General features: G+C 39.4%; 3 protein-coding genes across 5 annotated transcripts; all 3 read right to left on the bottom strand.

Annotated features, from left to right (window-relative positions):
* Positions 1–3: 3 nt before the first annotated feature.
* Gga (ADP-ribosylation factor-binding protein Gga) lies at positions 4–4,671 on the bottom strand. 2 transcript variants are annotated; one of them, XM_076801001.1, is made up of 12 exons: positions 4,002–4,671; positions 3,760–3,924; positions 3,534–3,694; positions 3,095–3,328; positions 2,829–3,002; positions 2,547–2,766; positions 2,027–2,374; positions 1,725–1,869; positions 1,238–1,521; positions 988–1,154; positions 539–649; positions 4–456 (listed from the first exon to the last, which is right to left on the bottom strand). In XM_076801001.1, the coding sequence occupies exons 2-12, from the start codon at positions 3,794–3,796 to the stop codon at positions 364–366; spliced, it is 1,974 nt and encodes a 657-aa protein (XP_076657116.1). In that variant the 5' UTR covers positions 3,797–3,924; positions 4,002–4,671; the 3' UTR covers positions 4–363. The 2 variants fall into 2 exon arrangements, with proteins under 2 accessions (XP_076657116.1, XP_076657117.1); XM_076801002.1 differs by having other exon boundaries at positions 1,734–1,869; positions 3,760–4,668.
* Positions 4,672–5,360: 689 nt separating this feature from the next.
* Positions 5,361–10,205, bottom strand: LOC143361532 (EH domain-containing protein 3-like). Of its 2 annotated transcripts, XM_076801005.1 has the most exons (8): positions 10,061–10,205; positions 9,836–9,968; positions 9,009–9,526; positions 8,605–8,918; positions 8,262–8,370; positions 7,797–8,115; positions 7,177–7,347; positions 5,361–6,956 (listed from the first exon to the last, which is right to left on the bottom strand). In XM_076801005.1, exons 3-8 carry the CDS (start codon positions 9,492–9,494, stop codon positions 6,751–6,753), a joined length of 1,605 nt encoding a protein of 534 aa, XP_076657120.1. In that variant the 5' UTR covers positions 9,495–9,526; positions 9,836–9,968; positions 10,061–10,205; the 3' UTR covers positions 5,361–6,750. The 2 variants fall into 2 exon arrangements, with proteins under 2 accessions (XP_076657120.1, XP_076657119.1); XM_076801004.1 differs by lacking the exon at positions 10,061–10,205 and having other exon boundaries at positions 9,836–10,003.
* Positions 10,206–11,001: 796 nt separating this feature from the next.
* Past1 (putative achaete scute target 1) lies at positions 11,002–14,744 on the bottom strand. Its single transcript, XM_076801006.1, has 6 exons — positions 14,436–14,744; positions 14,193–14,288; positions 12,819–13,058; positions 12,396–12,702; positions 12,068–12,288; positions 11,002–11,715 (listed from the first exon to the last, which is right to left on the bottom strand). The coding sequence occupies exons 1-6, from the start codon at positions 14,613–14,615 to the stop codon at positions 11,569–11,571; spliced, it is 1,191 nt and encodes a 396-aa protein (XP_076657121.1). The 5' UTR covers positions 14,616–14,744; the 3' UTR covers positions 11,002–11,568.
* Positions 14,745–15,808: the final 1,064 nt, after the last annotated feature.

Here is a 15,808-nt window from a genome sequence, read left to right as displayed (position 1 = left end):
CTATTTTTCTATTCTGTTTATTTCCATTTTACTGTGTACGGTTTACGAGCGTGTACATATACATTTCATCAAGTTTAAATTCCAGTCTTAAAATATCTTCGCACGTTTTAAGTGTGTAGATACATAAATCATAGAATAACTTATACAATTTTCCAATATGTGTGAATAAATAAAAGTAATCGGAATTATTTGATGAAAAGAACGATAATTGTGTTCATCGGTCAGGATGAAGATTTCCGTGTTTTAAACTAGTGAAATTATGTATATACTTTTTAATCGCTGGTTAAATGTTGATTCTGAAATCGGTCTTAAGCGTTCTTAAGCACAGCTGTTGCAACGATTTCAATTTTTACAAAAGGTAATTCAAAGCAGAGGCAACTTTTCCACTTCTCCCATTTCTGTGAAAGTTTCATCATCCATTGTATAACTTAACATAAACTTTAAGGATACTGATTCCTACAAAAGAATTTTATTATCGAGTTGATGTCAACACCAAAATGGTCGTAAAATCGAAATATTTAAAATTTCATTGCTTTACCTTACTGGGATTTGCAATCAACATAATTTGAGTAATTGCCGAAGGGGGAAGAAATGGATTATGACCTGGTAATTCAGTTCCAGAAGGTGGTTGAAGTCTACATTTACATTTCTGTAAATTTAAATACGGAGAGTCAGCTGTGACATAAGTAAAATAAAACAACAGTTCTAGCGCTTGCGTGAAATAAAAATGTACTTAAAATTATTGGTCCATTAGGGTCGAGTTGTACTCATCAGTGCAGTTTCCGAATCAGGGGCCCGGGACAGAAATTGGTTACCCTGTAGTAGGCTAGGTCGGAATAGTAGTAGTAGTAGGCTAGATACAAAAACAAATTCTTGGGTAATCAAACTCTGTCAGGGCCCCTGACACTGATGAGTACAACTTGATTCTTATGGTGAACGATGATGATAACGAAGAGGAAAGATTTGATATTAACATTTTCTATTTACCTTTGGTACCACTGCTTGAAACAAATAATTACTAAGTGGCTTCAAATTTTTGCTCATCGTTGTAATTACTACAATAAATACATCTTGTCTAGGATTGTCACGAGCAAAATTAAGCACAACAGTTATACCGTTTTTTTCTTCGAGTACGATTATAGGTGGATTAATACCTATTAGAACAGTGAAAAAATATTTGATTCAGATTATGAGCAAAATTTTCGTTAAAAAATATAAACATGCAAACAGTAAGTACCTGGTTTAATTTCGTCAAGACTAACGTTTATGTCCGACAACGGTTTGATCTCTGGTTCTTTACAAAGGATGTCTTCTGTTGTTGAAGTAACTAAAGTATTGTCTCGCGTTTTCGTTTCATTCACAGGAGCGATATGATTTGTGCAAATAGAAACTGATTTATCTTTTGTTGTATTCAGAGTATCCAATGTACTAGCAAAATAAGAACCGTTATCAGAAAGGGATGTTGAATTAGAATGTTTCGACGTAAGTTCCGTATGTACAGAGCTGTTTGCAGTTCCCTTACTGTAAACGTATAAAAAGCAGCAAGTTAGAAAACAAAAAACTAGACGTGACAGCACTATACGTATATACATGTATAATATGTGTTGTGTTTGTGGGATGGGAGGGAGGGAGTAGATAAGTAGGTATTATGTACTTATAAACATAGGTAGGTGTGTGTATTTAGTGTACGTGCAGACAATTTATTATCTTCGTTACGTACGTACTTTACCGACCTTGTTGAAGTGGATCGAATATTTGATATTGAACTCGATAAGCTTTGTTTGAGCAAAGATTCCCCTAATTCGTTCAGTTCCTCCAATGCTCTAGATTTACTGTCTAATTTCTCTTCGGGTGTATCGACTGTGTCACCTGGAGATGAAATCAAATTATTTACAGTTTGTTCATTCTTATCTATATCGAAATAACACTAATCTTTAAGTTCAATAATAATTTAATTTGTTCGAAGACGATTCAGCAGTATTTGCGAATGAAAGAAACATATGTCAAACATATTAGCTTTACAGACCTTTTTTACTTATTAGTTGCATGCTAATCGGTTGCATGATCATCGAGTTAGGTATCAATGGGTTTGCGGTAGAAACAGAAGGAATTTCTGGATTTTCAGATTTTCCTAACGAGTTGAATATATCCCCTAGAACTTCCATATCAGACTGATGATTAGTTGTAGCAGCATCGTATGCTTTGTGCATTTCGCTACTTTCAATAGAATTATTTTCTAACGGTGAAGATAAATCTAATAAATACGGGCTAACGTTGGAGTCCATTTTAGGGTTTAAGCATTCACCGCGATCTATAACTGCAGAATATTTTTCAAAAACTTGGCCCAATTCATCGCTTGCAGCAAGAACATCACCTAATGCAGATTATTTAATTATCATCACGAATGATCAGTTGTAATTGTACGAATGAACTAAAATCATTATAATGTTGAACAAAATGCAATTTTATAAGAGATGAAAAAAATAGTACTTTTATGTCTATATCGCGTCTCGTTTGAATTAAATTCGATTAGGATCAATAATTACCAAGCATTTCTTCGTTATCTTGAGTTTCGTTCGCTAATCTAAGAACAATTGGTTTCAATCTTTCGCAAGCCTGTTTTAATTCCTTCATCAATTCAAGATCTTCTTTACTTGTTTCTTTCCAATTGTAAGAATCTAACATTTCCGACAGTAACTTTGCGTTATTATGTACAGATTCTAATTCCATTATCCTACGTGAATTCAACTGTACTCTTCTTTCGTCCTATAAGACAGCAGTCAATGTAGCTGGCATGGATCGTAATATTTTCGCTATTCTTTACTCACCTCCCTCACCATAGTTTTGATTAATCTGTTTGCACACAGTAAATCATCGGGATCTTTACTTTGAAGTAATTTTTGCAACAAGTTGGATTTTTCCTCGTCGTAGAATATTGTATGCTTAGCTTTTGACGCTTTTGACGCATCTTCTGAAGCATTAATCGTGCACAACGAATCATCCTAAGTGTACAAACGTTGTTTACTGGTGTGTTTTACCAGAAATAACGTTAAACGAGTAGAAGTGGAATACACGAATACTATGTAAAACTAACCTCTATAACACCTTGCTTTTTCAACATTTCATAGGCTTCTTTGATTTTCAGTTCGCGCGGATATTCTTTTGTCCATGTGTGTAATAATTGCAATACTTTATGCCGCACCATAACTGGTGTTTTTCCACCTAAATATTTTGGTGAAACTAAGCGTATCATTTCATTTAAGAAACGAAATTTACCAATTTCTGCATGAAAAGACGATCCGCACCTTCGCATACACATGTCCAACAGCTGTGGAATTATAAATATATTAAACTTTTACGTGTTACCATTAAAATTGGCTACGAGGTATAATTTTATTTACTACAATCGTTTTAAAAATATATTGAGCCAATCATCTATTGTATAATCGAGAGTGATTCAAGAGAAACAAAATAAAATAAAATGATCTCTTTTTTAACGTTTATTTTTAATAAAAGCTTATCAATGAACTTACGGCAAGAGCTTGAAGCGCTTCGGATTCATTGGACGATTGAATATGTACTGCCAATAATTTTGAGCCGATCTGAATACCTTCTGGTTCTTTGGTTAACATTACGCAGAAAGCTTCGCTAGCTGCTACATCAGGTTTTTGATTTTGTGGGTTTGTTACTCTTTCTACGAAACGACTACTGTTTACGAAATCTTGGTGGTTAGAATAGGAATACTAAATTCTAACTTACGTATCAAAGCCTCCAAGCTAGTTGTCACAACATCCATTTTACAAAAGTTACACGTTTCTTTCTGTTTACACGTTTAAGTCACATCCATTTATTTGACAGCTAACATGGGAAATACTGACAGAAATACCATTCTGATCGCGTTGTACATAGGTACTTACGAATATTCTGAGAACCGAATCAAACGGGACTCAAAATAAATTCAACATTTACAATGTCCAATGTACGTTTATTAACTTATCTACTGTGATAGATTTATTGCGTTTATAATGAGTTCCGTCAAATAATATTCAGAACGTTCCGACTCAAACAGCTGTTCGTTACGTAGCTGTGTTGCGTTGTAAGTACACATAAGTACTATTCCCCGTAGTTCTTGAGGATTAATTGTAAGGGGCGCTTCAATAAACATACGTGCATATATAGACATACATATGCAAATACATTCTTATGTATGTAGTATTTATAGATACAGTGAATATATTAAACGGGAATAACTTTACCAAACATTTGTTTTAAAAGTCTGATATCAGTAAATGTTAAGTACTTATGCTTGGTGCCATGTAAGAAGGAACCTATTTTGCGCATGTCGTTGTGGGTTAGCCTTGTTATAAAGTCTTAGCTCCCCCACTCAATCACTCACTATGTCATGAATATTTATATACCGGGAGACAAGTAAATTGTGGCTTGTTCCGCCGCGACTCCTCAAACCCTATCTCTCTGAACGTTATGAACACACGGTATTATCAACAACTAGCGTTTCGACGCAGAAGAGATGCGCGGTCGTAGGGGATTAGCCAATGAACGAGTCCCGTTGTGTTATATGCGCAGTGAAGTTTTAAATTTGTCCCTCGCCAGGTTCCTTCTTACGGGGCACCAAGTATACATTCACATGCATGTTTTGACGTATGCATTTCAGAATGCATATTTAATTGTAAATTCGATTGCAGTTAAAAACATTCATTTTCTGTAATTAGCAAAATGTGTACAATGCATTCCTTAATCAGGAGTTTAATGCAGTGGTTTATCGATCTAATACCACAGACGAGGTATAAGAGTAGACCAATCACCCAATGTAGTTTTCTGTTTCACGTTCGGAGATCATCGTTTAGATGTATCAAACGATCATGAATAGCTTTTTTTACTAAAAAAATAAGGTGGTAAGATGGTCAAGGTAGCGCTTGTCGACATCATTGGCAAAAGGAATTTTTTTTAATCATTGTACAGCTAGATGTAATACATTTATTAATAATTAGTTGGGGTGGAGAGAGTTGCACTTGCTCTCGGCGAGCGCGCTCATGCAGTCAATCAGTCGGGCCGGGTGCTTGGGGCGCTACCTTAGGGTAGACCAGGGGTCCTCCAGAGCTACACTGGCCTACGTTCCAGTAGCCTAATGTTGACCAATGTTGACCAAGGGTCCCCACCCCTAGACTACCTTTGCCAATCTCCAACTCGTTGATTTAGGTCGCAGCTTTTTGCTGTGACCCGTGTCACCCCCGAACCAGAGTCTTCTGCTTACAAAATGTCCCATACATACCGATCGAGGGAAGGAGGGAGACTTTTTTCATTCTCGATATAGAAACATGTCTCAAGTGGAAAATTCTATCTTCCGATACAATAATACCCCTCGAGCAGTACGATTTATTCAAATTCACTATACATGCACATCGAAAGTTACTATTGTTTGTATATGAACTGTAATCTAAAAATATTTGTTTTCTCTTTAAATATATCACATAAAAACGCATCACGCGGAGGCAGTGCTGATAGAATGCGATGCGATTTCATTACTTTTTGCAAATATACCGTGGCTTTGTTAATAAATTAAATGTATCAAACGTAACTGTCTTCTGAGATTCATAGTGTTCTTGTTTCTTTTCTTTTCTATTGCAAAAAATACGATATGCCGCTATGGTGAAACGTAAAATGCTATTAGCGTTAAAGCTTACTTAAGACGATAACTTTTGCCGAAAACGCGAAACTATCATGAATAAAAATAAATTTCGTATGGATTAGTGCGCGTGCGCTTGCTCGCGTGCTAAGCGCTTGAAAATTAACCCGAAAATGAAACTTAGAATGTGGCAGTGACAAAAAACGTTTGTCGAGTCAACGTAACAACTATAGGTAAAATTCATTTTCAACGAGTTTGTTCCCTGTTCATTGTTTCATTTCGTGCGCAACAGCATTTTTTTTTAATTTTTGTTTTTACGTATCAAGTGGTTCGATTCAAAGTTAAAACGACGATTTCGATTATAAGATGATCAAGTTGACAATAACAAATCTCTTGACGTACGTTATGGTCTCAATAAAAATTATATTCGAGTAAACCGAGAAGATCGTACGTACATATGCCATACGAAATATCTTGGATATTTGCGATTTATAATACATACATAAATGCTTACATGTACCTTTACAGTTTTTCGATCATTTTCGCGTATAAGCAATTGTTACTAGGCATTTCGTTGAACAAAAGAGACACGAAATTTATACATGTATACAATGTGTTACTCTTAATGTTCCAACTCCAATGCATAATGTATCATGGTATCATACGTACATGTATTTACGTACGCGCAAGAAAATTTGAGTACCAAGCCATTGTAATTTATTACATTTAATATATTATACGAATTTTCTAATGCCGTTCAAGAAACTTATTTGCGCATCTGAGACTCCTACGAACAGAATTGATAAGCTACGAGAAGTGATGTGTCGTACGAAATGGTTAAAAAACTACTAACCGGTAGCTAAAAACATTTTCTAGAGAAGATAAACAATTGGAAAGAGCAAATGATGTTTGTGTAGGTAAGGTGATCGTAATTTCCGAATTACTGTGACAGATTGATAGAAAGAGTCGTGGAGCCACCGACGTAAATTAATTTAATTACATATGTAAGATGTAAAAAGCAAGGTGACGGTAGAAACAGAAACGTATCGGTGAATTGACATCGACAACGGACGTATTCTACAAAAAATAGAAGGGGTAATTGAAGATTATAAATCTCTTTTCGATGGTGGTACCAAGTGGTCTGGTAATGTCATAGGGAGGTCATAACCCCCGAGCTTTACGTTGATTAAATGCATTGCCAAAGCGAATTCGTCAGAATCCAGGAATCCATCGTTGTCGATATCGGACAACTTCCAAATTTTTCCAAGCACGCTGTTCGGCAATTTGGATTTTAACATTTCCGTTTTAGCGACTGAAAATGAGTAAAATAATCGATGAAACGAGTCAAATTAACGTCACCGATGCAATCGTATACACTCGATGAAGCATACACTATCTCGGCGAAAGCAAATATACAGTATATACTTTAATAGTAATTGTGTAAGATGTTCATGTGATTCAACATGTACACTGGGAACATCAAACAAATTTATCGTTTCGGTTTGAAGGAAACGAGTATGATAAGAAATTACCTGAGCCCACAATTTTTCCATCGCACGGATCAAGTGTTTGGAAAATGGCATCGTACTTTTTTCTCTCTTTGTTGACGACCCATTCTGGTTCACCCGCTCCAGCATCGATTCCTTCTCCTCGTTTGTAACCGAAAGGACTTACTTGATCTTCCACACCCTCGAACGCGCCACCTATTTTACAGTACACACGAATGTAGTCGAGATTGTAAATGGTTAAATCACGATATGAAAAATGTTGTTACGATAAAATATTTGAAAATTCACAAAGCTCGGAAGAACAAACATTCGAAAGATGAATACGGAAGATCGCACGCGTAATTGCGTAACTGCGTAACTATGTCCGATATAGATTACGTACACATGTAATAAAAAGCCGTATTTGTCACGAGCTTCATACCGCGGGCAATTCAAGTTTATCGCAACACTCGAGATATTAAGTTTCCGCGAAATGTTCATTCACGATTACGTAGTTAGTTGAGAGTGGAGCAGGAGAATGGGTCTGGTATCGGTGTGCATATTTTTTTCTTGCGTTCCATAAAAATGACTCGATACGTTTCGATATCTCTCGATCGAAGAATGTAAGTAGGAAAATATGATATAATATAGAGAAAAAAAAATACCTTTGACTAGAGAGTCTGACGTCGTACCGAGTTCGTTCTGCGGTATCATGTCCATGAGTTTTGCAATATCCTCGGAAAGCATTTTATCGACTACTTCCAATAATTTAGGCTTTAAACTATTGAATTTAGTAAAATCATGACGCGCTAAGCATTCCTGCATTTTTTTCAAGTCTGGAAAATCGCCGGGTGAAATCTTTTGCTCCCTTTGTATTTGGTCATAGATTTGACCCAGATTTTTGATACGTTCTTTTTTCTTTGTATCTTTGCCAAACATGCTAGGCATATCCTTTTTAAGAGCGCTGATTATGTAAGCGTGTACCTAAGGTTCGACGAACATGCGTTTGAACATTATTCAGTTCGTATCGTAGAGGCGATATCATTGAGAAATAGAGTGTGCATTGTCTATGTCGATCGATTAGCGACCGAACAACGTTCGATAAGCAGATTTTCGAGTTTTTTTCTCACCTTGGCTAATCGAGCGCGTTTAATTAAATCGTTTAGCTTTCGAAGCACCGCGTTTTTAGGCAACGACTGCATATCCCTGAAGAGATCTTGTTCCTCGTCTTCGAATAATCTGAAAGAAAAAGTTCTATGGGTAACTATGTGTATGCATAAACGGTTCATTGGCAAACGTTTCCTTGATTCGATCAGACTATAATGTTTGCATAGACAGAAACCAAGAAAAACGCGGTTATCCTCCCTTTCGGTAAAGATCGCGGTGGGAACGCGTTTACGCGAATAGAAAAGAACAACAGCGTATTTGATAAACACAATTGCATTGTAATACGAGGCAAATAAAAGTACTCGCCTCTTATTTACATCGTATCTTAAGGGCTGGTCCCAAAACGACCCGATATACACTCTGGCTACTTCAGGAGTTTGTAGTACTTTACCAAGAGACCACATCAGCGCTCCGTATACTCTCATTAGCTGTTGATGATCAATCATGTCTGCTTTATTCAAGACAATTCTGATTTTATCGTCGTGGCCTCGTAATGCTTCGATGGATCGTCTAAATTCATCAGAAATATCAAGTTTGTGCGCGTCGAACAACAGAATAATTCTATCCACTCGTTCTGCAAACCATTCCAAAACTCCGGTAAAATCGTAGCCTCTGTCGACCTAACGTCACAGGGAAGAAGAACAGTAAAATCAAAGTCTGCGTGCAATGGATAAGCAAATGTATGTTGTACATTCTAAAAGCGTACGTACCCTTTGCTTTTCTCCGGACAAAATACCAGGCGTGTCGACTATGGATATACCTTTCAAGACCGGGGATGCCACCGTAGAACATTGAAATCTGTTTAGGAACGAGTTACCAAACTTGGAAAGCGGACGGAACTGTTTTTTGGGATCGACAACTAAAGCGTTTCCAGGGATCACGCCTTCTTTCTCGTCGTACATAACTGCAATGAAGCGATCTGTCGTTGGTTCGGGACCGATCCTTATTCCAGGAAAGTCTCGTTCGAGCAAATACTTGATGAAAGTCGTTTTGCCCGTAGAGTATTGTCCCACCAAAAGAATCATTGGTTTCGCGTCAAAATCTGGGTCGTCGAGTTGGGGAGAATGAAAATCGTGAAACTGATAGTGCAGTTCCAGAGGCAGCATTTTCGATTTGTAGATCTTCTTGATGCCTTCGGTGACATTTTCAAAAACGTTCTGCTTCTCGCTGTCATCCCTATTTAACCAACTGAACATCTCGTGGCGAAACGGGATCGCAATCAACGATCCTGCAAAGAAATCGTAGATAAAAATATTATCGTGGCTGTTATTCGATTAGAACGTGCCATTAGATGCGGCTACGGTGACGTTGCCGAAGCGAATCGACCTTCGTCAACGCCTAGCTGCCACAGGTTACGATCGGATACGCTTTTCCTCGTTTAAATAATAGACAAGTTTCAAAGAAACTCGGCACGTATTACACTTTATGAACGGATCATTTAAAACACACAGAAACGCACGCATCCACATATAGAAAACAAACGAAAAAGAATACATGTATATTTAAAAGCGTAAAGTGTAATGCAGTCTAAACTAACCTCTTTTCTTGATCGAAACGAAATACAAATAGAGAACGATGGGCGCGATCGAACGCTATCATTCGGTGGAACTGACAGCGTGTGCAATTGTTGCTGGGATGTCGTCGGTCGATAACGTTGCTCGACTCTCAAACTGCAGAAAAACTGACTATATATAATAGAATGCTTATAAATCAAATTTCTTTTACCGAGCAATCTCGAATCGTTCCGGAGATTCGACTTTACCGTTGATCGGTTGATTTTTCGGATTGTCGTGCTGCTCAGTCGCGTCGATCGCGAGATCGAATGATCGCGATCCATCCGCTGAACTCGCACGTCGTAGATAAGCCTGCACCGATACGACTGCGCATCTCGATTTTCCTCTCCTCCTCCTCCTTCTTTCATTCCACGTTCTCGACTCTCGTTTTCCCATTCCCCGTTCCCCTAATCCCCATCCCCATTAACCGTTCATCGTTCACCGTTCACCGTTCAACGTTCACCGTTCACCGTTCACCGTTCACCGTTCCCGATTTCAAACGATCACTCTGCTGCCCTCTCGTTGCCGCTTGTCTTATCGTACTCGATAACCGATATCCTATAGCAAATTACTATACCGCTATATAAAGTCATACATAATACAATAATTTCGTCTTAAGTCTAAAGTGTTTTATTTAAAAAAAATGTAATAGTGCAAACTTGTTTGCTAACTAATCGTACGAGCGGACTAGAATATCGATTCATGAATCATATACATATGCATGTCCTACTGTATAATATATTAGATTCTTTGTCTTCTTCGAGGCGTTTCGATCATTGAGGAGGCACTATTTTATTATTTGCACATACACGACGTTTCCTGACATCGTAGCGTTTACTATCGCTCCATCGACTTATTTGGTTATTGTTAGACGGGACAGTACAATCTCAAAGGGAGATAACGAACTAGTTTAAAGAAGGAGGAGCACTCGATGGTATTTGAACCGATGAGATAGAATGACTAATCGTCGTGAAACAGAAACGTTTGTACGAATTCTAAGTACTTGAAATATCTATGTATATCCGGCCGTTTAATAACGATGACGATGACGACGACGATGACGACGATGACGACGATGACGACGACAACGGCGATGACGACGATGACGACGACGACGTCAAGGACGAGAACAAGAACGAGGACAAGGGCGATAATAAGAAATTAATGTATTTCGTGTTGCTCGATGGTACCGCGATAGATGTCGATTGAGACGATACGCGCTATGTAGTCGACGATTAATCAATCAATGTTGATCCATCTTCCGTCCGAGTATTTGAATTCAACGGAAAGACTGCTCTGTAATAATCGTTCTCGCATTGCGTAACGAGACATGCAAAACATCCAGTGTCATTTGTTGCGTAAGCAACGCGGACACATCCTGGTTAAACGATTTTGTGCCAATTTAGTAATCTTAACCAGCTTCGCTCGAATTAGAATTGATTCGCACGATACGTGAGGTCTGCTAACGCATTGCGCTTCTGATCGTGTTGTGCTGCGCTACGCGCAGTCTTTCGCGCGCTCGAATCGAATCAAAATACATGTATTATCCATCGGGTGGTTGGACTATCGGCGTCGATAGGTTCGCAAGTGAAATCGCAGTGTCTGGTAACGTTCTTCTGGGAACGGTGAGTGTGCCGAATTAGTTTGCAACATGAATTTTCAGGGGAATCCGTGAGAGAGATAATGGTTAATGATATATTATGCACAATAGAAACGATCATTTTAACAAACACTCATCGTCCCAGTTATCAGGAAGCACGTTTTTCCATAGATTGGTCGCGGTTTCGAGTAGACACGGTTCGCCGCATTCTGGTATCTCCATGGAATACGTTGTGAACTTGTCCGTGTCGTTCAGGTAGGTTAACTGCAAAATCAGAATATAGCATATTATTGAATAGAACAGAATAGCACCGGGGGAAAGAGTGGTGCACCTGAATTTTCAAATCTTTTACATCGTAATAATATTGCTAAGTGTTTACGTGCACGTGTTTGCGAGAGGAAAAAGAGATATGAAACTTTTGTTAGAGACACATAAAGAAAAGTATTAAAAATGCCTATGAAATCGTAGTACTAGTCTGTATAAGGGAGTCTCAAGATCGTTCAAGTGTTTATGAACTATGAAGATCTTAATCGATCGAGATCGACGAACAACTACATATTTACGTGTTTACTTCGTAATCTTATCGATAGAATAAGAATGCACACGAGTAATGTACCTTTATTTCGGCCTGTTTGTCGTCCGCAACGTCGGGGCTAAAGTACAGTTGAAAGATGAGAGTCGCGCCGTACCCGGGTTTAAAGTACTCGCTCGTAAATCCCATGGTTCGCAGTAAATTAACGAGAGTTATGTCGTGCACGGAGTAAAGATAGACACGCCTGGTGTCTTTGCCAGCTTCGGCGTCTCGCATGCCCTTCACAATTTCCTTGAGCAACGGTCCTGCAACGTTTGGAACACAGTGTACAAAATCGAAGACAACGGAGGGAACGCGGGGACGTTCGATAGGATTGGAATCGGGGTATGTATCGCAGAGAAATCGATCGAACCTCCGCGAAGTCGTTGTTGTACGTTGTTACTGGTAAATATGGCCAAACTACGAGCCGCGATGTCTCGCATTTCACGATTATAGTATTCGTTTGTCCAATCGGGCAGTTTCAAACCATTCTGTTCCTCGATTTCCAGAGTGTTGTACAGAAACTCGACGTCGGTAATCGTAGACATGTTTTGTCCGGTATGAGAGGAAAGCCGATGATAATATTCGATCGACGGAGTCCCCGGTTGCAGAGATTCGTTCCTGTACGCTTCTTTCAAAGCTGCTTCCAATCGAGGACAGGGTGCCTTGACCACGATAGTCTGGAATTCGTCCCTACATTCTACATACCTATTTATATGAATACGCTTCGCAGGTCGGAGGTCGCAGGTTCGCGTTGTCAAACGTTGGAAAATTTCGCGAGTACATGGTTGCTCACCTTATCCAAGTTTCGGGGAGTCGAATGTACCGGTACGGGTCTCCAGTTTAACCCTTCTACAAAGATCTGATCGGACGTCGGTGGATACAAACCGGCCAGCAAAGCTTGCGCGGACATCAAGCACCGATCCGCGTAACTGCTTCGAACCATGGTCAGCTTGCTCTCGTACTTGCCGCCAATTACCGAGCCGTACTTCTCGCGTATCCATTGGCCGATGTTGTACATTCGACGCATGCCATTCTACGCAACGATTCCAGGTTTTTCAAATTTTAAACGTTTCTGTCGTATCGTGCGCAGCTACGTTTCGTTTCTCACCGAACCAACTAACGAGAGCGTACAACATCTTTTTAGTCACTAAGTTTCTCTGCATACATATAGATATTCTACTTCTTGTCGCCAGAGTCGATAACTGTTTCGCGGATTCTACCGCGGGAGACAGACGCGGACTCCCACTTTTCCATCCGGTCCTTGCAATCGTCGATCGAATCGCTTTCGATAGGGCACGCGTAAAGTGGGCGTACAATTACGTAGATTCGCGATAAGGTAGAGCGACTACATTACCGTCAAAAAGAGGTGTTACGCGCCTCAAGTTTTCGTCCTTATATAAGAATATTTTGTCGCTGGTAAAGAGCTCATACGAAAGAGGAAGGTTCAATCTAGTGCGCGCCGGTCATGAGCTGACGAGATTATGCAGATATTTGGTAATATAAGTGTTAAAAGTAGGCCAAAAATTGACGATGTGCATGCCGTGGAATCCAAGCGTTTTTATGTCATTGGATGAGTTTTCTGGATGAAATCGAGAGTAGCGCGCGCTAGAAAATATCTCCAGCTACAAATTGAGCTATATTTTGTCTTCATTCTCTGCAAAATAAAGCCAAAAACTTGAAGCACGTTTCTGGCGTCAGAATTCGTAATATTGATAATACAGAGCAAAAAATGTGACAAGTTTGATCACAGACTTAACCCTTTGCACTCGAAGCCATTTTAACTCTAAAACGAAACATTTCTTCCGACCTAGAATATTTCCCTTCTATATATTTTTTTTTCACGCTATACATACGAAAATGGTGCAATTTACTCGTACAGTACTGAAATGTTTAGTAATTTATTAAATACAAACAAATTTAATAATGTACAAAATATTTTGAATAATGATAATGATACAGGAATTTTTTTTAGTGGAGCCTTACAGTCGCCAATCGAGTGCTAAGGGTTAAAAAGTCCCGTGACTATCCCGGGCCCTTAATGACGAAACGCGCAAGGACAAGTCAAAACTCACGGTTACGGACTCTCGTGACGGAAACTATATGCTGTACATACTCTATACTCTGCACATATAATTTGTAAATACACATATGTACTAGATTCCCTAACCTTGGTCAAAGCTCCTAAGCCATCCTTCCAATCGTAGTCGCGGTAAGGATCCTCGGGATAAGTTTCCGTCGGTGTTCTATCTCCATGGCGAAATACCTGTCGCAAACGATCAATCGAGCCTAATCAATGGAAAGAACCGAGCGTAATCGCCGAGCACCGAACAGCGAATAGAAAATTGGGTTTTGAATCGCGTTTCGGATCGGAATCCGGTCGGATAGGATCGTTGGAATATAGCGTACTTACGAATATCGTTTGACGTATCAACGAATTGTCATAATGCGCATTGTGATTAGCCGCGAATGCCATGTAGGCGAACAACGTGGAACCAATTCCAATTCCGAGAACGATAACTGTCGCGCGAACATCCATTTTACTGCTCTGCCGATCACGGCAACGTGATCGATGCGCAGCTCCGTTATCCATATCTCCGCTTATCGCGAGGCAAAAACGAAAATAGCTTCCGATCTTCTCCCACTTTTGATGTGCCAACAAACCGCGTTTCCGTATTTATATATATATATATATATATGTATATATATTCTATGTGTACCACTTAGTATTAAAGACAGTTATACGTATACACACAGATGAGAACACCATGTACGGTGTGTATGTACACGCCTTCCTTTTATACCGATTTCTTTCCGTTCTTTGCATCGTGTCGCGTCGTGTCGCGTCGGTATATAGTGGTCATGTGGCGTGTGGTCATAAACATAAACCAAACGAGTGATGTGCGCAACGCAGCTACCTCGTTCGTGGCTCTAAATTCAACCGTTACCTACCGAGTTTAACGAGTTCGCGTATGCTGGACGTCGCACACTTGCGCGTATACCTGTTTCTCACTCTTATATATATATTAATGGACATTCGGTAATGTTTCAACCAGCGCAGCGCAGAGATCGGCGCACGGCGACCAGCGCAGCGGCCAGTGTCATTTGTTCGGCGAGACAATGAACAAACGAACGAGTTGTCGGGCGGAAGACCGCGAATCTTGTAGTATATTTATTATAATAGAATCGTATCGTCGGAACAAATAAGAGAAAGATAAAACTCGAGTCTTGCAGAGATTGCAAGATTATCCAGATTGCTAGATTCTGGATAACGGGTGATATTATCGCGTATCGGTCATCGAAACTGCACGCGTTGCTTCGCGGAAAAATCGATCTCGCCGGAAACACTGCGCGAACACTAAAATCAATCGAGAATGTTTTAGCGTGAAAGAAATTCAACTGAAATTGTAACTCGCCTGAAACGACAAGCATTGCATTACGAAGGAAAAGCAGAACGCGTCACGCCACGCACGGCCGTTTACTGTACTATCTTTCGTCCTCGTGGTCGTGACGCGATGGTCCACGACCGTTGCTCCACTAGGTCGTTTAGAATTTAGGTTCTGCCGTAAACCGATCATTCGTAATCGTAAATAGTCGCTAGGAACGGCTTGGAAATTTCTCTGGCTAATAACAAATCGAATCTTTTTATACGAATAGAGACAATAATAAATACCCGTCGTATGATTGTCGAAGCGAAAATATAAATTCATCGATAATGATCCAGGTATAAGTGTATACACCGTTTATTCGCCGACATCGACAGTTAAAGATACAAGAGAGGCAGAG

Source organism: Halictus rubicundus, chromosome 15 (genome assembly GCF_050948215.1).
Source record: "Halictus rubicundus isolate RS-2024b chromosome 15, iyHalRubi1_principal, whole genome shotgun sequence".
Taxonomy (NCBI): domain Eukaryota; kingdom Metazoa; phylum Arthropoda; class Insecta; order Hymenoptera; family Halictidae; genus Halictus; species Halictus rubicundus.
The sequence above is the reverse complement of the archived record's forward strand: the minus strand, read 5'-3'. Positions and strand labels throughout refer to the sequence as shown.

Excerpts from the sequence above, each read along its gene's own strand:
- Gga (XM_076801001.1), bottom strand. The coding sequence starts at position 3,796 with ATGGATGTTGTGACAACTAGCTTGGAGGCTTTGATAC. Across the intron at positions 3,695-3,759 it reads TAGCTTGGAGGCTTTGATAC|AAAGAGTAACAAACCCACAA; the intron begins GTAAGTTAGAAT and ends GTCGTTTCGTAG. Across the intron at positions 2,375-2,546 it reads AGATAACGAAGAAATGCTTG|GTGATGTTCTTGCTGCAAGC; the intron begins GTAATTATTGAT and ends AATCTGCATTAG.
- LOC143361532 (XM_076801005.1), bottom strand. The coding sequence starts at position 9,494 with ATGTTCAGTTGGTTAAATAGGGATGACAGCGAGAAGCAGAACGTTTTT. Across the intron at positions 8,371-8,604 it reads AGATACGATGTAAATAAGAG|ATTATTCGAAGACGAGGAAC; the intron begins GCGAGTACTTTT and ends TTTTTCTTTCAG. Across the intron at positions 8,116-8,261 it reads AACGCGCTCGATTAGCCAAG|GTACACGCTTACATAATCAG; the intron begins GTGAGAAAAAAA and ends GTCGAACCTTAG.
- Past1 (XM_076801006.1), bottom strand. The coding sequence starts at position 14,615 with ATGGATAACGGAGCTGCGCATCGATCACGTTGCCGTGATCGGCAGAGC. Across the intron at positions 14,289-14,435 it reads TGATACGTCAAACGATATTC|GTATTTCGCCATGGAGATAG; the intron begins GTAAGTACGCTA and ends CGTTTGCGACAG. Across the intron at positions 13,059-14,192 it reads GCTTAGGAGCTTTGACCAAG|AATGGCATGCGTCGAATGTA; the intron begins GTTAGGGAATCT and ends ATCGTTGCGTAG.